This window comes from Sinocyclocheilus grahami, unplaced genomic scaffold (assembly GCF_001515645.1).
Source record: "Sinocyclocheilus grahami isolate Dianchi unplaced genomic scaffold, SAMN03320097.WGS_v1.1 scaffold191.1, whole genome shotgun sequence".
NCBI classification, from domain to species: domain Eukaryota; kingdom Metazoa; phylum Chordata; class Actinopteri; order Cypriniformes; family Cyprinidae; genus Sinocyclocheilus; species Sinocyclocheilus grahami.
The window spans coordinates 1,263,184-1,284,623 of NW_015505370.1; the positions used below are offsets into that span (position 1 = coordinate 1,263,184).

Sequence of the window (21,440 nt, forward strand, 5' to 3'; positions counted from 1 at the left end):
ATATATAAAATATAAAAACTCTTTAAATATAAAAAGCGTACTTACAGTCTTTGAGTCAGAGCAGCCGGCATTGTAGTCTACTCTCCCAGGATCAGGAAACATCCTCCATAAAAAAAACTTTGAAGTGTTCTGGAACAGTGTTGTAAATACAACTTAACCACTGATTTCTAGTCGTGTCCTCTTTTGGAAGGCCAAACAAAGTTTCGCTTTCACAACGAAACACAGCGTCACACACGCCGGGCTAGAGTGAACGGAGGCCGGCTTGAGTGAGCGGCGGCGGGCAGGCGTACGGCAACCACATGTGACGACCCCGGGCTGGACTCTGCTTCGTCCACGGTGAAAGCCGATCCGGTGATCCACAGTGCGAAGTTGATGTATTTCCTCAGCGACCAGCACGGATCAGCTCTAGGCATGACGAAGCGGATATCGTCCTCTTTTGGAAGGCCAAACAAAGTAGTTTCGCTTTCGCAATGAAACACAGCGTCTTCACGACATGGCGGGGGCGGCAACAACAATACTACAGCAAGAATAACTTTATTTGCATGAACATTTGGGTGGCGTTATGCAAATCTTCCCACATCGTGACGTAGACATGTGGGGGCGTGTTAGAATGAGCCGTTTTAGGTAGGTGTGGCTGACTCTTAACTTTTATAAAGAATATCTCTTTGGATTTGAGACTTTAGTCTTTGCAACTTTACAGATCTTCTTTATGCACCAAGAGCTTGTAATACTCCAAAGAGAAAGGAAAAATTGAAATCGCATCATATGACCCCTTTAACCATGACATATACATAGTGCTGGGCAAACTACTAATAAGCTAAACTGAAAGCTACAGCACACTTCAGAAAAAAAGAAAAAAAAGCTGTTCAAGCTACTTCACTAAAAAAGTGAAAATAAATCATGTACATACAATATACATTGCTCGCTGTGTGTGTAATGAAGGGAGTCTTCACCTGTAGTGAGGCGTTCACAAGCTGCAGGTGGACGTGTTGAACTAAGTGCTTCTTGATCACCAACAAACCATTATGATAGGATGTATTTTCATCTTTGTTTCAAATGATTGCAGGTAATTATCCACTTCATCCAGTTCTCTTTTTGCTCACTCTATTATAAAGTATCCAATTTTAATGAGTGAGATACCGCTCTAAACGGCATGGGTGAGCTGAATGATTCAAAATCATTAACCGATTCAGCTTTGCTAACCCATGTGACCACGTGTTCATTGAAAAGAAAAGAGTGATTCATTAGCGATTTGTTGAAGAAGAAAATAATTCATTCGCAAATTGAGTGTTGCTAGAATTCTAAACAGATGTAGAATAGATCATTAAACCGTTATGCTGCCTCAAAAGTCTGTCCGAAATCAGTATCTTTATGCACAAACGCTGCTTGCAAAGTCATTGCCTGATAAGGCAGCGATGCATCAAGTCAGTTGCCTAAGATTTCAGATGCAGCCACTGAATGCTGAGTCAAAAAAAGTTATGGGGACAAAAGGTGTGATTTCAGAAGTGGTGAGAATTGCGCCACCAGTTAAATTAGATTGGGATGTCCAATCCTGCTCCTGAAGAGCTAACATCCTGCAGAGTTTAGTTACCAGCTCCAACACACACTTACCTTGAAGTTTCAAAGCTGAACAAACTATGAATCCATCTAGTCGGTGGATATAAAACGTATTTAATCTTCACTAAAAGGCAAAAGCTAGGCTATTGCTTAAAGGGGTCATATGATGCGATTTCAAGTGTTCCTTTCTCTTTGGAGTGTTACAAGCTGATTGTGCATAGATAAGATCCCTGAGACTAAAGTCTCAAAACCAAAGAGATATTCTTTATCAAAGTTAAGACTCTGCCATGCCTCCCTAAAACGTCTCGTTCTAACACGCCCCCACATATCTACCTCACTATGTGGAAATATTTGCATAATGTGGCCCAAATGTGCAAGCAAAGAAAGAAGGCGTGGTTTCAGTAACGCAGTTAGTGTTGATGCAGCATGTCAGGGAGACGCTGTGTGTTTCTAGGCGAAAGCAAAAGCACTTTATTTGGCCTTCCAGAAGTAGATGCATTTAGGAATCTTTAAGAACAGCGATGCATTTTATGGACGACCGTTTCGTGAACCTAGGAGAGGAGGTAATTCTGACTTTGCTATGACAATCTGGCGCTTCTGAATCAGCTACTGTTTTGTTATTAGTTTAAGTATTTGCTATTGACTGTTCAAATGCGGAGTTTTGCGCATCGTGTGCGTGTGTGCAACAAGAATATTTAAAAAGATCAAATCATATTAATTTCCCTTTTCCACAGTTTTAGTCTCCCAATTTTACTGCAGTTCGTCTATATGAACAATGACCTGGCCCTGGCAGCATCTACACAGGCCCTAATCTCAAAGAATTTCATCAATGAGTTCCCATCAATCGCTATGAGGAGACCGAGCAGGTGCTACATCTCACTGCATGTTCTGTCTTCGCCCGCTCCATCTTTTACCAGAACTCCCCTCCTCCTCTTTGAACAAAGGTGATGTATTTTAGTCCGACCATTCATCTGTGCTCAACCTGCTGGGGCCCATTCCTGCATGACGAGAGAAGAACTGAGTTTAAGATGTTACAGAAGAGCCTCCAGCCCAGTTCTGTCTCCTTTATTCCATCTCTGTGAATTTACATCTGCTGAAGAACCTTGGAGAGTGCTAAACTAGTGACAGAATAAAGCAAACTTTCAGTATATAAAATATATCCTGCCTGTATTTAGCCGACTAGGGAGAAGGCAAACTTAATTCAATTAAACACAATGAATACATTTTTCTTCATTAGAGAAGCCTGCTTGGATGTTAAATTAAAGGCTTAACACTCTAATTTCAGTTAGTGTCTAATGGTCAAGAGTCATGAACAGTCAAGAGTTTTATATTAAAAAGCACTGAGTGGGCTTTTCACACCAGCATTCATTATTGCAACCTGTTGAATGATCATCACCTGGCAATGGAAATTGATTTTTCTTTTTTTGTAATGGATTTGACTGGAAAGTTTAAAACTGAATTTCCTGATAGCAAAGAATACATTTAGACCATAAGATCACAATATCACACGAGCAAGAGAGCTCTGAGTATCAGCATGCTCGTGATTCAAAACAACAAAATTGCATCACTTTTCTCTTACCTTACCTAGTTACCTTGTGTATTTTTGATCCTCTAATGGAAATAGTTCCAAACATATTCAAAACAGAATCAACCATGGTTTATATGAACATACGTGCGTGCGTGCGTGCATGTTCATTTATAGCAAGTGCCACAGAAGTCCCCAAGTTTGATACCATTCTGATAAAGTTAAAAACATTTAAAAATGGAAAAAGACTAACATTTTTCAGTCTAAAATGCCAAGTTAACTTACATGGCTATTATTGTTTTTCACATGCATCTGTTTACCTAATACATGTTTGTCTATGAAAACAAAAGACTATTAGGCATTAAAGTTTATTAGCCAATGATGATATAATGATCATCTGCCAACAGAGTAGTAGATCCTGTAAAGTCCTTGTAGTGCTCCAAACAAGAGTCTGACTGCTCTCAGCCAGTATGCAATCTCCTAACCAGCTCAAGGTCACTGCGTGTTTGAGTGGCCATGGTACAGTTAATCCAATGCTGCAGACTTCACAGCTGATTTCCACATTTATGTACACTGGCTACCTATCGATCTCATACACTATTAATTCACAATTCAACATCTCTGCTTCAGTAAGAGCTGTCTGGATACTCTGTCTGCTCAGATTGTTACTGACAAGAAATGCTGATGCACAAAAAAAGGTGAGGTTTTCGCACCCTCAATCCGTTTATTTAATGTAAACTTCTGTTTTCGTCTCTGGAAGTTGCCAAGGGAGATTTAAATTCAGGTCTTTGTTTTTCATTTCATTCTCTGGCTAGGGGACGGGGTAATAACCAGAGAGGTATGGGGGATTTCTCTCACTTTGAAGCACCACAGCATCATGGCCCAAAGCCAGTGTTTTATTGCTCTTTCACTGTTGCCGTGGTAGCAGTTGTGTCCTGGAAGCTCAATCATTTTCTTATCAGGTGCAGCTGTCAGACTTTTTCTTAAAAATGACCAAGAGAAAGGGAAATATCCCCAAGAAAGAGAGAGGTAACAGAGACTGAATGGACGCTATTTCTGAGGTGTCAATAGTGTGACCCAGAATTTAGCGAGAGACATTTGTTCAGCCGTTTCAATGGGAGACACAGACACACATTCACATTAGTGCAAGAACTTCACAAGAGTGCTTGAAAGCTTTGGGGTAAAGCTCTGGTGCGTGAAAACTGTTAGGCAAAAAAGCTCAATTACTGGATGTTTAGTAAATGGATAAACAAATTATGTTGCACAAATAAAGGGGCTTTTTGATAATATTGTTTTTTTTAGTTAAATTGATTTTATAATTTGGTATTAAATTGGCTTTTACAGTGCCGCCTGAAAACTTGGCATTGAAAACAAGCAATTAAATGGCAATGTAAATGTTATTTAACAAATGCCACTGTACTTAACAACAGCTGGCATTGTCATTACATTCAGTTCCATTGTATGGCCTCAGTAGTTTTATTATACATTAAAAACGTGTTGCTCAAATCTCAGAAAAAAAAACTGCATGCAAAGACAAAAAAATTACTTTAAATATATTAAAACATATTTAAGAAAACATTTATTACTCAAATATCAGTCAAGGTCTACAAAGAAAAAAATGACTTTAAAAAAATAATTGCACTAATCTTCAGACAAAACCCTACATAGAAAGACAAAAAAAATAACTTTACCCAACAGTGTACACAATTAACTACTCCATATCTGTACCTTATTAGTACATTAGACATCAACTTTATAAGATCTGTGTAAAAATGGCCATAACGTTAAGATTAAATGTAGCTCAATACTGCCCTCATGTGTTACACCAGGTTACATGTAACAGGCAAATCGATCAAAATTAAATTTCTTTGATTACCTCAATATATAAAAAAAACAAGTTCGATATTTTCCAAAATAGTTTATTAGAAAAGTACATAACTGATATTGCAAAAAACAGAAAGTTTAAAAAACTTGAGGATTAGTCAATCTTTTTAAATACCAAAGCTGTCACACTGTTACCCGTCACACCACCAAACTGGAAACGGGAGGGGTGGGCAGCTCTCGTACCAACTCAAACCCTGCAAGAAACACAACTATGCTACAATCATTACAGTATTTGAAATATTATTAGTTTAAGAAATATGCCTATATGTTAAGGTACCAGGTGTGAAGATCTGCAGCAGCTGCTCTTTGGTCCAGTTGCAGGAGGTGATGATGAAGAAGCCTTCTGGTTGCATTACCGTTTTTAAAGAGTTCACATAGCACTTTTTTGCCTCCTCTCTGTCCTCTGGGCTCAAACTAATGGCATCAAATGTGCCTTTATCAATACATACATCAAAACCCTTCAATTCTGCGCTAGGGTTCAGGAAATCCGCCACTTGGGAGTCACATGTAAAACACAAAGATTCTGTGTTCTTTTTAAATGTGCAATGAATTTATTTACTTAATTTACGTATGTTAAAAACAAATAATCTCCCACATCACCAGTAAGTCTGCAGCTCTCTTATAAGCACCATCCCAGCTTCAGGGAAAAACACTGAATTAATAACAAGTCAAGAGTCTGATTGCACTGAAAGTATTCAAAACAACCCCACCTTTTTATTAACAAATAAAGGTGTAACATTTTACTTGCAGCAGTTGCTGGGTAGAATATACAATATTATTGGGAGGTATTGCATAAACTTAAATGTCACCCATGTGCTGGTCTTCTATGAGATCGAGAATCGTAGGGCTAACTAATCAAGTGAAATCTCTTACTACTTCTTTGTTCCGAGTTTTGAAGGAGCAAGATCCTCTTGAATCTGTACACTGCACATGTGCTCACCGACGACTCCATCGCGACGTCTCGCCTCATCAACTTCCGCTGACGTAACAGATCATGACCATCAAGCCACGTGACACTACAAAATAAAGGTTTGTGATAAAGGTACAGTTTTATCGCATATTCAAAACTGGAAGCAAAGCGATACAAATTGAATACACGGATATTTACATTTAGTAATTTAGCAGACGCTTTTATCCAAAGTGACTTACAAATGAGGACAATAAAAGCAGTCAAAACTAACAAAAGAGCAACAATATATAAGTGCAAATGATAAGTCTCGGTTAGCCTAACACAGTACAGGTAGCAAGGTGTGTATATTATACACACACATACACACACACACAAAGAAAAACAAGTAGATAGAATAGAAGAAATAGAAAGCTAGTGTTTGTTTGTTTTTTGTTGTTGTTTTTTAAATAAAAAGTAAAAAAAGAAGATAAATATAGATAAAGTAGAATTAAAATAGAATAGAGAGTACTAGAGTTAGAGGGTCAAATAAAGGTGGAACAGATGTGTTTTTAGCTGATTCTTGAAGATGGGTAAGGACTCAGCTGCTCGGATTGAGTTGGGCAGGTCATTCCACCAGGAGGGAACAGTTAATGTAAAAGTCTGTGAAAGTGATTTTGTGTTTCTTTGAGATGGCACAATAATGTGCCGTTCACTTGCAGAACGCAAGCTTCTAGAGGGCACATAACTCTGAAGTAATGAATTTAGGTACAAGGATATCAATTAAAACAATTCAAAACAAAACAATACGTGTTAGAAAACACTCTCTGTCTTGAGATTGGTTCCAGATGTTTTCACCCCTCCTTTTCTTTTTTCCTGTCCCTCTCTCACTCGCTCCCTATACAACGCATTCTCTCTGAATCCCCCTCCTCCATCTGCTCTCTCTCTCTTGTATGATGTTTTAAATATCTCTTACTCATATTCGAGGTACGCATGCGCACATGTATGCATTAGCTTTTCTTGGTTCAAATGCTCAAATAAGGATATGAATTCTAGGACTACAAGGTAAAGGAGTTCGTGATGAACTATGACGAGAGTTCAGCATCCTTCGCCAAAGTCTATTCCTAATATGTCCATGTTTTTCTGTACATGTGGCCATTTTATATAAACACATGTTCTTGGCCAAAGATCCTATATGTATGTCATCTATATCCTCATTGGTTAAAGGGTTGAAACTCCCCTCGACATATGCCTATATAATATCTTTGTTTCTATGAATAAAATTGAAGTATTGAGAATACATTGAATGTGTGTTTTCTTGCTTCCCGGCCGTTATACACTTTGAGGGACTGAGAATTTTTCCAGGCGGCAAAGAGATATCGAGGGACCAATTGTTATTTTACTAACAATAAGTAAATATATAAAATAAATACAACCATAACACAGTTGACAAAAGGTGTACTTTTTTGGTGCACAAAATTCTAACAATTCTTACTTTATGTTTTACATCACTCCACAGTCATGACGTAATGTGTGTCCTCAGTTCTGATGAGCATCATTGCACTTATGACGTATTTGGAACAGTTCCAGAAGATATAGGAAGGTCTTTGTTCGCAGATGATGGGGCACTATGGAAGAAAGGAAGGAATATGGAATATGTAACTAGGAAAATACAGGAAGCAATTGATATAGTGGTGGAGTGGGGCTATAATTGGGGGTTTAGGTTTTCTATAGAGAAGACTCAGTCAGTCTTCTTTACCAGAAAAAGAATTCAGGAAGGACTAAAGTTAAGAATGTATGGGAGAGATTTAGAGAAAGTTGGAACTTTTAAATTCCTTGGAATTAATTTGGATTCACGTTTGACATTTGCAGATCATATCAGGAGAATGGAAGAAAAGTGCAAAAGAGTAATACATGTAATGAGATGTTTGAGGGGAAAAGAATGGGGTGCAAGTAGATTATCAATAAAGAGAATATATGTGTCTCTAATTCGATTGGTGTTAAATTATGGGTGTGTGGTTTTTGGTTCTGCAGCTCAATCTCTGTTAAAAAAAAGCTTGATGTAATCCAGGCACAGGCCTTGAGGCTGTGTTGTGGAGCTTTTAAAACTACCCCAGTGTTAGCATTACAGGTAGAAATAGGAGAATGTCCTTTAGAATTAAGAAGGAAGCAGTTGATGGTAAATTATTGGGCAGGTTTCAAGGGCATAATGATTCACATCCTACTAAGGCAATGTTGCAGGAGAGCTGGGACTATGGGAAAAGGCTAAATGATAACTTTGGTAGGATTGGAAATGACTCAGCTAAAGAATTAGGAGTTTTTAATTTGAGGATAAGTTGCACAGTAGTTTATCCAGAGACGGCTCCCTGGAAGTTAGTTTGGCCTGAGGTAGATTGGTATGTGTTAGAGGAAAAAAGGAGGGCAAAGGAAGGTATAAACCTAAAAATGGTCTTCAACAATCGGATAGCGGAAAAGTATAATGATTACATAAGGGATGTTAAATGTTCAGTGATTGGTAGTGGAAATCGCAGAGAGGAAACAGTCATATCTAGGTTAAGATTGGGACATTGTTTATTAAATAAAACACTCAAGTTAATAGGAAAACACGATACTGGATTGTGCGAGGTTTGCCAGGAAGAGGAGTCAGTGGAGCATGTGGTCTTGAGGTGCAGCAGGTATGAGGTTCAGAGAGAGTTGATGAGGAATAAGTTGAGAGAGATAGAGGTTCAGGACATGACATTAAAAGGGCTGTTGAGCACACAACATAGGGCACAGACTAGAATTCTTATGGATTTCTTAAGGGACACAGAGGTTTTTAATAGAGTATGAAGAGTTATAGGAGTATTGAGGAAGGTTAAAATTATTAGTATTATATAGTAGAATAAGGATGAAGTGTGTGGATTTGTATGCTTGGGGGAGAAAGAGGGAATTTGGGTGTATTAGTCTGTGAACTTGTTGTCTGATCCACACTCCGGAGCAGATGGTGGCGGCAATGCACCAATTACGCTGGATGCCAACATTAAACATTAAGAAGAAGAAGAAGAAGATCATTGCACTTATTTCTATACTAAAAACAAAGACAGATGGAAGTAAAAGACGATGTTGTTTTCAAGGTAAATATTATGGTTTATACAACAAGTGTGTAGATAAATGCCATTTTAATTTTAAAGTGTTATTTATTGCGTTTTAAGAATGTTAAGGGAAATATTTTTTCTTCAAATAACAGTAGATGAATGTATTGTATTTATAACATTTTATGTATATTATTTCATTCGTCCAGTCGAACGTTTAATAAATAAATAAATATTTTTAGGGTGAGCATCTTTTACCTCAGCAGAGGGTTTGTTTATTCATGGGCAGGCTGATGTACAGTGCGTGCGCAAAGGATTGTGGGCTCGGCGCGTATGCTTCCATCATGGCGGCGTCAATTTCGGGATACACTTTTAGTTCTGTGTGTTATCACAGTGCCAACAGCAGTTCCGACCATGTAAGTACTCTGTCATCTGACTTTGAGGCTAAATGTTTAAGAGCACGATCGCACAGCGAAACAACAAACAGTTTATTCCATCAAATCAGAATGAATTCGTTTCCCGGTGTCATCTTCCTGGTGCGGCTTCAGAGGGGCCGTGTATGAAAACCTGGTGAGCTGCCTACCTAGACAGCCTCTGTAACATTCAAAGGTGCGATAGAACGTTCAAAATTCCGAATCAGCGGGATTTTTGTAGTATTTCATGGCATTTTTAGATGTCATAAGTCGAACAGAACCGACTCGGTACACGCCTTTGGTGATGAACAGAATGCGGTCTAGGTAGGCAGCACACTGGGTTTTGAGACGCAGCCTGGCTGACAGCTAGCAAACCTACAAGCCAAAAGATTTTACAAGCTTGTCAGAAAGTGTCATTGCCGTTTATTCACTGTATGATTGCTCGCTGTCATAAATGGACACCGCCCAGTAGCGATTGGAGAATTAAATCCCGTCGATGTCGTCTTATAGGTGTCAAGATTAAGGCTAAATTGTTTGTCAGCAACAACTGTCAAATGCAAACTTGAATGTCTAACAGACATATTAAATGAAGTGTTCACAGATTGCTTAACATTTTCTAGCCCCTTTTGCTCTTTGTGTCATTCCCTCTAGTGTAGTAGTTGAGGCATTAGGAAGTAGGAGATCTGCCATTGACCCTGCAGGCTTCGCATAGTTGTTTCGAGCTGGTTAGTCTGGTGTTATGCTTAACCTGTTTTCATTCATTTTTCATTTCATTTTTTCCTTATTGAATATCTAAATGGCAACCATTCTAATTTGGATTGGAGCTTGTCTATGGGATAGACTGTCAATTTGCATGGTGTTATTATGTGGGCTTTTGATACTAAACCACCTTTGTAATGTAATTTTATTTTAATTGGAAAAAAATAATCTGCATCTTCAGTGTGATCTCAAACTGAACAAGTAAATAGCCAGGCAAGTTGTGTTGTGTTCCTGGAGAACAGTGTTTCTGTTGTTCTCTCATTGCAGCAGTGTTTGGGAAATTTCAGTTTTTCAGACCTCCTTGTATAAACTTGTCTATTTTGACAATATTTAACATATTCGTTGCATGAATTCTGGGTACATTCACCTAATATGGTACATTTTGGCATCCCATGACCGTTAGAGGTACCGATTAGGTTTTGTTTGCTTTTTTAAACGCATCAAATATCTGTATTCCCCTTAAAATGGCATTTAGCCTGTTATTGTAGGGGACAAAATATTATATATATATATAAACTAAAACCTAGTTACAGAATAGCAAGCCCTGGCTAATTGACAGCTTATAGGCTTATATGAAAAAGTTGAAATGCTGCGAATAAGCAAATAAATAAATGTGTTTGTACTTTTAGGGTGTTTTCAACATTTGTATTTTTAATGTTTATTTTTATTTTGTGTTTATTGCTAAAATTGCTAAATCATAAAAGGGTTTTAAACTATATGAAGACATCCCAAGTTTTGAGTAATAATAATAGTAATTCTTACTTCATTTTAAAACAGTTGCAGGCCTTTTTTTGTATCCTGTTTGTTGAAAGTGTCTATTAACTTGCGGTCATAATGACATTCTATCTTATGCTGGGTACACACCACAAGATAATCGGGCTGATTTTGGGATTTCTCCCCTTCCGACAATCCTAGGTAATGGCCCGATTATCTTGGTGGTTCTAACGATTATCTTATCAGATTTTCCTGTGGTGTGAGGTGTGTTAAGAGTGACTGAATCTGCTCGGAAGAACGTCGGAGGCGCCCTGATCGCGAATTTGACATTTTGAAGATCTTATAAGATTAAAAAAATCTTTTAATGTGTACCCAGCATTAACTACACTGTCTTTGCCATTGAAATGCCATTTTATGCCTCTTTTAGGAGGGCTTCCTGCTGGGAGAAGTGAGACAGGAGGAGACTTTAAGCATCAGTGACTCACACATCGGTAGCTCAGAATTCCTCAATGTAATAGGTAAATCCATGGTTGATAATTTTTTATAGGCTTATATGAAAAAGTTGAAATGCTGCGAATAAGCAAATAAATAAATGTGTTTGTACTTTTAGGGTGTTTTCAACATTTGTATTTTTATTGTTTATTTTTATTTTGTGTTTATTGCTAAAATTGCTAAATCATAAAAGGGTTTTAAACTATATGAAGACATCCCAAGTTTTGAGTAATAATAATAGTAATTCTTACTTCATTTTAAAACAGTTGCAGGCCTTTTTTTGTATCCTGTTTGTTGAAAGTGTCTATTAACTTGCGGTCATAATGACATTCTATCTTATGCTGGGTACACACCACAAGATAATCGGGCTGATTTTGGGATTTCTCCCCTTCCGACAATCCTAGGTAATGGCCCGATTATCTTGGTGGTTCTAACGATTATCTTATCAGATTTTCCTGTGGTGTGAGGTGTGTTAAGAGTGACTGAATCTGCTCGGAAGAACGTCGGAGGCGCCCTGATCGCAAATTTGTCATTTTGAAGATCTTATAAGATTAAAAAAATCTTTTAATGTGTACCCAGCATTAACTACACTGTCTTTGCCATTGAAATGCCATTTTATGCCTCTTTTAGGAGGGCTTCCTGCTGGGAGAAGTGAGACAGGAGGAGACTTTAAGCATCAGTGACTCACACATCGGTAGCTCAGAATTCCTCAATGTAATAGGTAAATCCATGGTTGATAATTTTTTACCGCCCTAAAGCTACAGACAAAAGTTAGAGTTTTTAATGACCATTTTAGTTTGGTAAACTTTATCATGCATTGCCAAAACATGAAGGCTCAAATCACAGACATGATACGTTTCATAGTGAGGACGTGACGACCTTCCTGTGCGAGCAGAGGGACTTTATCAGTTCAAGATGTGGTTTGATGTAATCTGTTCAGTCTCAACTATTCAAAGTAGGGCTGCACGATTATGACAAAAATCATAATTGTTGATTATTCCCTTGAAATTGTAATTGCGATTATTAATTACGATTATCACAATTTACATTTAATGATGTTTATACCATTGTTTGATGCAACTGTATGCCGTATTTTTATATGAAAATAAACAAGCTGAAAACACTAACTGAAAAACTTTGAGTGCTTTTCTATAGCCTCAAATGTCAACTATACATCGGATTGGTTTCTTCTTTAAATTATAAAAAAGTACAAATATGAATGGTATTATGTTATACTAAAACTAAAATTTAAATAATGGGAAAGACCCTTAAGATAACATGTAGAAAGAATAAAACGCAGAATAACATAAGTGGACTTTGAACGATTAATTGCCGCTTTGTACGATTATGTAATTGTGGCATCCATAATTGTAATCGCGATTAGAAATTCGATTAATTGTGCAGCCCTAATTCAAAGTACTTTAGCAGACTGTTCTGGTTGTCAATAACCTGATAAACCACCCAACTGTTTGAGAGAGCCAGCATTGTACATCAATGTAGACCATTTTTTGCTCAGAAATGCTGGAAATAGCTCCTCTCCAACATTAAGAGATCATGTTTCTGAGTTTGGCACTGCTCCCAGGACCCGTTCATCTCTGATAACTTTACAAAGAATTTCACAAAGACCTTCAACATCAAAAGTGGGCCCGGATAGTATCTTATATTTGCAGTAAGAGGAGTCATTATGAAGGTCATGTTGTCCTCTAGACAACCTTCAGATCATGATGGCTGAGATTCATCGTCACCTGTTACAGCTTTTAGAGAGCACAACAAATCTGCCAGCATATTTTTCTTTGTCTATTCCAAGTTGTCTGTATGCATATTAATATTTAAATGTAGACCTTTTGAACAGCAGTGTTGGGCAAGTTACTTCCAAAATGTAATAGGCCTACATTGTATACTTATTACTGTCTTTTGAAAGTAATAGTTACATTATAATATTACTGTCTCTGAATTGTAATATTAGTTACTTTCACTTTCAAGCACAAACCGCAATTACATTCAGAAATTATAGCGGTAAATAAAGTGGACTGTTATAAGCCCTAATGTACAAATAATAAATACAACAGCTAGCCTATAGGCCATTTTAGTTCTGCTCACTCCACAACAAATCCTTTAAATTTAACGGTATTCAGAACAAAACGAATAAAAAATAAGTTGCTAAACAAGTAAAATCAAATTAATTTAACGCAAAACTGAAATCAAATGCGTTCGTTCTCACGCAGCCTACCTCTCTCATTCGGCACGAATCCAAATGTTTTCATATTCACAATGTATTTGATTGCTAAACTATCATTTATTATGTAAACCAGGCTTTGTACTTAACGCGGATTGTACTATGGACTATTTTAATTAACGAGTGTATCTATATGTTTTGGTTGACTGTATATTATTCTGATAATGAACAGGCTGCAACATTTGCAATGCTGTATTGTGTGCGTGAGGCGCCTTCGAGATCGAACAGCGGAAAATACTCCGTAATTTTTGATCATACAGATCATTCAAAACTGCAATGTGTTGACTTTTATTTTAGGATGCGCTTTCTGTCGTCTCGGTTTCCTTTCCGTGAACTTGTTTGTAGAGTGCCGCACCACACAAAAATGAACCAACTCGCATATACACTCAGTCTTTTCCTTTAGTTTTGTAAATTCAAATATATTTTGCGTATTCATTCCTTTTATATATAGACTATGATTTAATAAAAACTGATTTTGTTATTTTTAGTTAAACTTGCTTTCTGTTGCTTGTCCGCCGCATTCTTTCTCTCCTCTGACCGTGTAGCTCTCACGGTTAGTGTTTGTGGCACCAGTCCCGGTGTTTCTTCAGTTACTCGTGCTATTTCTCGATGTTGAGAGTTCGGTGTCGCATATAGATTGCACTTGACTATGCCTTCTTGTCATTTTCTCTGCTGAACTGAAAATAACGGGAGTGTGTCCGTGTCACAGATGTAGAATCCGTCTCTGCAGTCATCTCAACCATGCAATTCCAGCTGCAGGAAATAAACAAATTATTTTACCCAGGGAATTTTTTCTCTGGTGCTGTTTTGCGGTGTTGGTAAATTCCACCACTTAATTTTGAGTTAAAATATGTTATTGTAACGTCCGTTACCGAGATTGTAACGAGTATAATATTACCCACATTTTATTAGTAATGCGTTATATTACTGCGTTACAGCAAAAAAGTTACTGTAATTTTGTTACTTTTGTAATGTGTTACTCCCAGCACTGTCAGTCACAGCCAGTGTTGGGGAGTAACTAGTTACATGTAACTGAATTACGTAATTTAATTACAAAATAAATGTAACTGTAATCAGTTACTGAGAAAAATGTGTAATTAAATTAGTTACTTATGAAAATGTTAATGATTACAATGGGGGTTTCATCTGAATTTTTTTCACACACATACAGATTTAATACATTTATTTCATAAATTGCAGTGACTGCCCTAAAATATGATACACCAATATTTCAAGAATTTAGGACACATGCTTATTCGATAACTGTTTTATTTCCTATTTGTGTTAATGTATATGCTTAATTTTTTTTTATATTTACAATTTTTTTTTTCGACAGCATTGTTAGATTCCAGTATTTCCTGTCATAGTTATGCAAAGATTTGAAAAACAGTATCATAGCTACTAAACTATTTCTTGTTATGGTTTTAAATCTGTATTTAACCTCAGAATGATCTCAAAGTAAGTTCTGATTTTGTGGTTGCTGTGCTTTAAAATAAAATTTTACTTGAATCTTAATTCAAGTGATGAAATATTTTAAAAGTCTGATAAATACTACTGTAAGGTCAACCCTGCCTGGTTTAAATGTTTGAAAATTATTAACAGTTGAAAACATTAGAAATTTAGAAAAGTAATCAAATGTTATCAGTTACTTTAATGTAATTGAAATAGTTACACTACTTAATACATTTTAAATAGGGTAACTTGTAATCCGTAATCTATTACATTTCCAAAGTAACCTTCCCAACACTGGTCACAGCAAACTTTACTCAGATGTTGAATATAATTAGTCACTCGCATTCACTTGTTTTTCAGAGGTCCATAATCATGAACCTTGTGCACAACTGTTTAGGTAAGAATGTCCTGCATGGGCAATTGGATTTAGTAGATGTGTTCTTTAATGTTTGCCATCTATATGTTTTAATTGAATACAATTTCCTTTGTTTGTTTCAGCTTTTATGACTATGCGGGTAACGTCAATGAAGAAAATCTCAACAGAATCCTCAAGGACAGAAGAAAAGTAAGCAGTTATGCATAAAAAATTTTAGAGAGGAAAATAAATCAATTATTAGCAGGTGCTTTGACAGGTTCTTTGTCCTTTGGTGTTCGACTTTGTGTGTTTTAATTCCGCCGCCCCACTTCACAATGTCTCTTCTTGCTGAGCAGAATGTTATCGGCTGGTACCGGTTTAGAAGGAACACTCAACAGCAGATGTCATTCAGGGAGCAGGTGATCCATAAGCAGTTGACCCATATACTTGGCATCCCAGATCTGGTCTTCCTCCTCTTCAGCTTCATCTCCACAGCCAATAGTTCCACACATGCTTTGGAGTATGTGCTCTTCAGGCCCAACAAAAAGTATGTACATGCTGGTTAATACATACTTATGGGAAAATGTAATCCTGTTGGGTAAAAGTTCTCAAAATATGATAAAATCATGATTCTGTTTAACTGTTTAGAGACTTGTCTCTCATATTGTTATTTCATAATACCATGCATAATGTTTGCAAATGGTGTGATGTAGCTGAGACCGTGTTTATGAGCATTTCTGTTGCGATTTGGATCTTTATCTCAGCAGGTATAATCAGAGGATATCTCTAAGCATCCCAAACCTGGGCAACACCAGTCAGCAGGAATATAAAGTCTCATCTGTGCCGAACACCTCCAAGAACTACGCAAGTGTCATTAAAGAACATGGGTGAGGCAACCTGACTGCAATGTTCAATATTCCTCTTTAGCCGTGTCACAAAATGTAGATACATCAAATCATTTTGTTATTACACTACCTGTAAGCTTTTCTTTTTCTTTTGTTTTTACTTGCGATCTTTACAACACGCATTACATTATGTATTTCATGGCACACTCGTTTTATGCGTATTTGGTGCCACCTATTGTGGTGGGTGTATTATTGACATGTCAAAGTCTAGACCCTGAATATAAGACGACCGCGTTTTTTCAGATGTATTTTCAAGAAAAAAACATCGTCTTATATTCGGGTCAATACGGTATTTTAAAATGTAATTCATGCATGTGATTGCAAAGCTGAATTTTCAGCATCATTACTCCAGCCTTCAGTGTCACATGATCCTTCAGAAATCATTCTAATACTGATTTGGTGCTCAAGAAACATTTCTTAATAATATCAATGTTAATAACAGTTAAGCTGCTTGATATTTTTTGTAGAAACCATGATACAGTTTTTCTTCATTTATTTAATTTAAATTGCACAGCATATAAAACAAAAAAGTCTGACTTTTGCTGCAGTAAATACTTGAATAAGTGTTTATTTATTTATTTTTAATTTTTTAATTTATTAATTTTTTTAATTTATAGGACTGAGTTCTTTGATAAGGATGGGGTGATGAAAGACATTCGAACTATTTTTCAAGTATACAGTGCCCTTCAAGAAAGAGTGCAGGTGAGTTACACTCTTATAATGTTTTTGAACTTTCAGATAACTTCAGGAGATGTTGGTTAAAATACATCACAATTTGCTAGCATGTAATATCATTTAAATGTCTTAAATAAATAATGCTGAGAATGTTCTATCTATGAATTTTAAGGATTCACGATACTGGATTTTGCCGATATGTGATGTTCTGATATTTTTCAACTCATTTTGGCCGATAGACAATACCGATATTCATTTCCTTTTATTTGGAAACATCACCAAGTCTCTCCTGTGCAGAGATTATAAACAAATTATTTTTAATTTTGGTTAGTTTTAAGCAAAAACTTACTTGTTAGAACTAAATAAACATTATTAAAGCTATTTTTATAAGTACATTGAAAGCTTTGAAAATAACTATAATAAAATCAATCACTGCTGGGTTTTGTTTAGCTTTTTCCCGACAGATGCAGTTGTAACCTTATTTTATTTGTAGATTTAACATTTGTAGATGGTCTAAAGCAGAAGAGCTGTAAAAATTCTAAAAATCGCTAGCACACTCACATCACATGTGAGTTATTCATCTTTATTTAATATTGTGACGATGCCGATGTTTACATTTTAAGCCTTATCCGTCAATTCGGATGACGTTCCAATAATATCATGCATCCCTCATGAATTTTCTGTCATCCTGCAGGCGGTGTGTTGTGAAGTGGATCAAAGTGAACGAGTGAGGGAGAAAATCCAAGAAGAAGTGAACAAACTCAAAGAGGAAATCGCTCTCAGGAAACGTAACAGCGCTGAGGAAGAGAGAAGTATGTATTGATGACTGCGCATTTGATGCTTGTTTAACAAAAAAAGGAAACAATTTCCTTGAATATCTTCTCTATTTTCCTCGCAGGACTTCAAGAGGCAGCCGCTGTCACGCTTCCCGACAACCCTGCCCTTCCCGACTCCTCACACTCTTCGCTGACTCAAGTCATGCTCTCAGGTCCCTCGGTGGAGCCCAGTTTAGAGAGACCCGTGAACTCGTCATCTCCACCAATCTACAGCACCACACTGCTTCCAGATTCACCAAGCGCTATACTGCTGCCGCGGCCCCAAGCCGTAGGTTCGCCCGGCCACCCGTCTCCCAGTCTGGGCCTGGGCAACGGAGATGGTTCGAGCTCAGATTCCCTGAACCGTCAGGCCACCGGCCAGGAAGACCAGGAGGAGGATGATGACGAGGACAGTAGCGAGTACGAAAATTTAGTTAGCGAGCAATTGCAACTACCTTCCTTAACGGAAACTGTTACATTAGGACGCCCGGCTACCCTGTGGCCCGACGGAGACGCTCACAGCCCGCCGGGCTCATAGTAGTTGAACAAACTTAACGGGGATATTGACGAACGAACAGAACTAGGTGTGATCATGAGGTCGGTGGTGTTCAGAACACAAACAAGCACTTGCCTTTTGTGAGTTATGACAATGCTGTCCTGTTGCACACATTTAACAGCTCTGTGTAGGGGACGAACTCTGAAGTGGAATGGAATGATATCCCCAACCATGTGGACAGACAAGGCCCCCTTTTCTTCGTTTTATGCTCTCCTCTCTGGTTTTGTTTGGGTGGAGAGGTGCATCCTGCTTCTCTCGGCGTCTGCTACTCACTGGAGTCATTTGGTTCTTGCACCATTTACCTCTTGCACTGTTTTGCCTTCTTTTGATCTGCATTTGAATAGAAAAGCAAAGGGAATGATGTCTTTTTTTTGCGGCCTTCAAACATCTCTGTGTGAGCTTATTCCATGACTTGTTTGTTGTCTAGCTTCATTTATCTGAATGAACAGAAAAAAAATCACAGTTATAATAAGTGCTTAGGACTTCAGCTGACACTTGAACAGTTCTTGTTCTAGAAAATGTATTTTATTTTTGGTTTTATCGTTATATTTGATTTGATTGAGTAATATAATGGCCTATTAATGAAAAAAAATGATCATTTTTGGTCAACGATTATAAAAAGTTACTTTGATAAGTGGTGCTTGTATTTTCTATGACATACTGTAGATCACTACTAATTTCATTGGCTTAAATCAAACACATTTTTGTCCTAATGAATGAATCGAATATTATATTGTTTTCTGCTGCACTTCAAACGTTCACCATTGAGCTTTAACTGAAATTTTGGCTCGTATGGTTTGACGGAGCCAATCAGAAACTGGAAGGGTCAGAATGCAGCATCATCGAGCTCAGGATTCTTTTGCAGTACAAGGACCGTTGCTTTCTCGCATCTTCTTGTCCACATGCCTTTTGTTGTTTAGTTGAGAAGACGTGATTGCTCAAAGCAATGCAGCGGTGGATCAGTTTCGTGCTCCATGATAACGTGAAATAAAGATTTCAGCCATATGCAGCAGATCTTTAAAGGTAGAAGCACAGTTTTGTCATGTTAGTGGATGTTTTGCTACGTCTGATCGAACCAAAATGACATTTTCCCTCAAAAGTTTGAATGTGTGTGAATCTCAGAAAAACATGTCTGGGTCATTTTACTATTAATCATTAAATAATAATAATTGACCATTTAATAACAAATACATGTGTGTGTATACCATTAAATAACATATATAATAGTAAATGATAAATACTTTTATTTTATATTATTATTTAATGGTAAATTTGTAATATATATACTCATAACTGTAAACAATCTATAGGTTCCACTTTCAAATTCGTTCTCTTTCTCATAATACAGTAATGTTTTACTGTGTCAGCGTAGGCAGAATAACATACTGCCATGATGTATAAATACTTGACAATTTAATTTTACTTTTAAAAACAATTTTTGCAATAAAGTTTATAGATTTAGGGGAAACTGACATTTTAAAAATTGTCACAAAACACTTAATAGTCCAAAAACAAGCTCTTAATTTTTTTTTCCAGTTACAAATATTATACAAATGTATATAGATTTGAAAAATGTGGAGTGAAATATGACTAACACGTTCTTGTGAGATTCACCCATGTCGTGCATATTGTGAACAATTTGGGCAAGTGGCTTGAATCAGATTGATGAGCCGTTGGACTTTTTCACCCAAAGAATCCAAAACTCTTATTTCTTAGATTAATCTCAGGATCTGACGCTCTGACATTTATTTTGGCAGAGGCCGAGAATGTCTCGCTTTTCATTCAGTATATTTCTCCAGTTCTGTGCAGGACAGAAAAATAACATATGGTTGTTCCCTGGCATAAGTGTAATTGAGAGTACACTGACAGAGATGTTTTAATCAGCTGTATCATGTTGCATTGACCGTCTGCTTTAAATGTTTCTGCTTCATATTCTGACTTTGGCATGCCTTCATGTGTACGGCCAAAAACCATCATCACCCAACACGAATATGTAAGTGTTAAACTGAACAATGACTAAAGTGGAGAGATGCCACATTTAAACTTGACATGGGCTTGTTTGGACAGCTGGCAGCCAGTCCCTCAGAGCTTTAAAATGTCATTTTATCATAACTAACATGTTCCTTAGAAAGTTCGGATGAACATAAATGCCACTTATGATAATAATAATTAATATATATATATATATATATATATATATATATATATTCATACACACACACTCTGATATGGGTTTTTTTTTTCAACAAATATTTACTATTTATGATTAATCAGAGTAAATTTTCAGTGAAAAGACAACTCAACTAAATCAGTGTCAATCCTGCTGCCATATTGTCTTTTGCCCTCTCCTTACAGATGCGTTCAAATCTGATAACGAAATTAATCCAAATGTGGCAGTGTGCCATTTTAACTGGGAAATTGCAATGATGTTATTGCAGTTTTTATTGTCAGTTTAGTCAGCTGCAGGTCAGACGTGACTGTTTCCCTGCGATCGAGCAGCTGTGAGTGATTAACATTGTTCCCAATCAGCACTGGACTGAAGTCTCTCATGTTTGACAAGTGCAGGCTGTGTTTGGCAGGCTGTTGCACTACTGCACCTGCAAGCATTAACCGTTCCATCTACTTCTGTCATAAATCTGTCAACATGTTTAAAAATATGAAGCAAATTCCCAATTATAAAGTAGTAGCAAAAACATATAATGTGTTATCAGTACTCTTTGGTGGCTATTTTGCCCATTCTGTCATCATTTGCTCACCCTCACGCTTATGTAAAATGCAAAAGAAGATAGTTGGGGATTTTTCATGCTTCTCTTTTCCACTCGATGAATGTGGATGGGGACGAGGTCCTGTCAAGCTCCATAAAGGCAAAAACAACGTAAAAGTGGTCCATACATACGCACTATATTCCAAACCTGAAGCCATATGTTGAGCTTAATGTGAGGAACTGACAGAAATGTAAGTGATTGAAGTTCACTTTCATTGTATGGAAAAGAGCAGCTTGAATAAAGCAACAAGCACCAAGAAGCCGTGGTTTACAGTGAATTTATATCAGCTAAGGGGGTTTTAGGCACTCCGTTAGCTGTTTTAAATTCACTGTAAACCACGGCTTCATGGGGCTTATTGCTTTTATAAAACGGTTATTCCA

At 37.1% G+C, this 21,440-nt stretch overlaps 1 protein-coding gene across 2 annotated transcripts; it reads left to right on the forward strand.

Moving 5' to 3' along the window:
* The first annotated feature begins 9,224 nt into the window (after window positions 1-9,224).
* On the forward strand, window positions 9,225-18,659 carry LOC107594794 (BRISC complex subunit Abro1-like). 2 transcript variants are annotated; one of them, XM_016284971.1, is made up of 9 exons: window positions 9,225-9,339; window positions 11,237-11,327; window positions 15,350-15,386; window positions 15,488-15,554; window positions 15,701-15,891; window positions 16,112-16,231; window positions 16,867-16,951; window positions 17,619-17,736; window positions 17,823-18,659. In XM_016284971.1, exons 1-9 carry the CDS (start codon window positions 9,268-9,270, stop codon window positions 18,275-18,277), a joined length of 1,236 nt encoding a protein of 411 aa, XP_016140457.1. In that variant the 5' UTR covers window positions 9,225-9,267; the 3' UTR covers window positions 18,278-18,659. The 2 variants fall into 2 exon arrangements, with proteins under 2 accessions (XP_016140457.1, XP_016140456.1); XM_016284970.1 differs by having other exon boundaries at window positions 9,226-9,339; window positions 16,109-16,231.
* The last annotated feature ends 2,781 nt before the right edge of the window (window positions 18,660-21,440 follow it).

Excerpts from the sequence above, each read along its gene's own strand:
- LOC107594794 (XM_016284970.1), top strand. The coding sequence starts at position 9,268 with ATGGCGGCGTCAATTTCGGGATACACTTTTAGTTCTGTGTGTTATCAC. Across the intron at positions 11,328-15,349 it reads AGAATTCCTCAATGTAATAG|AGGTCCATAATCATGAACCT; the intron begins GTAAATCCATGG and ends CTTGTTTTTCAG. Across the intron at positions 16,952-17,618 it reads CCCTTCAAGAAAGAGTGCAG|GCGGTGTGTTGTGAAGTGGA; the intron begins GTGAGTTACACT and ends GTCATCCTGCAG.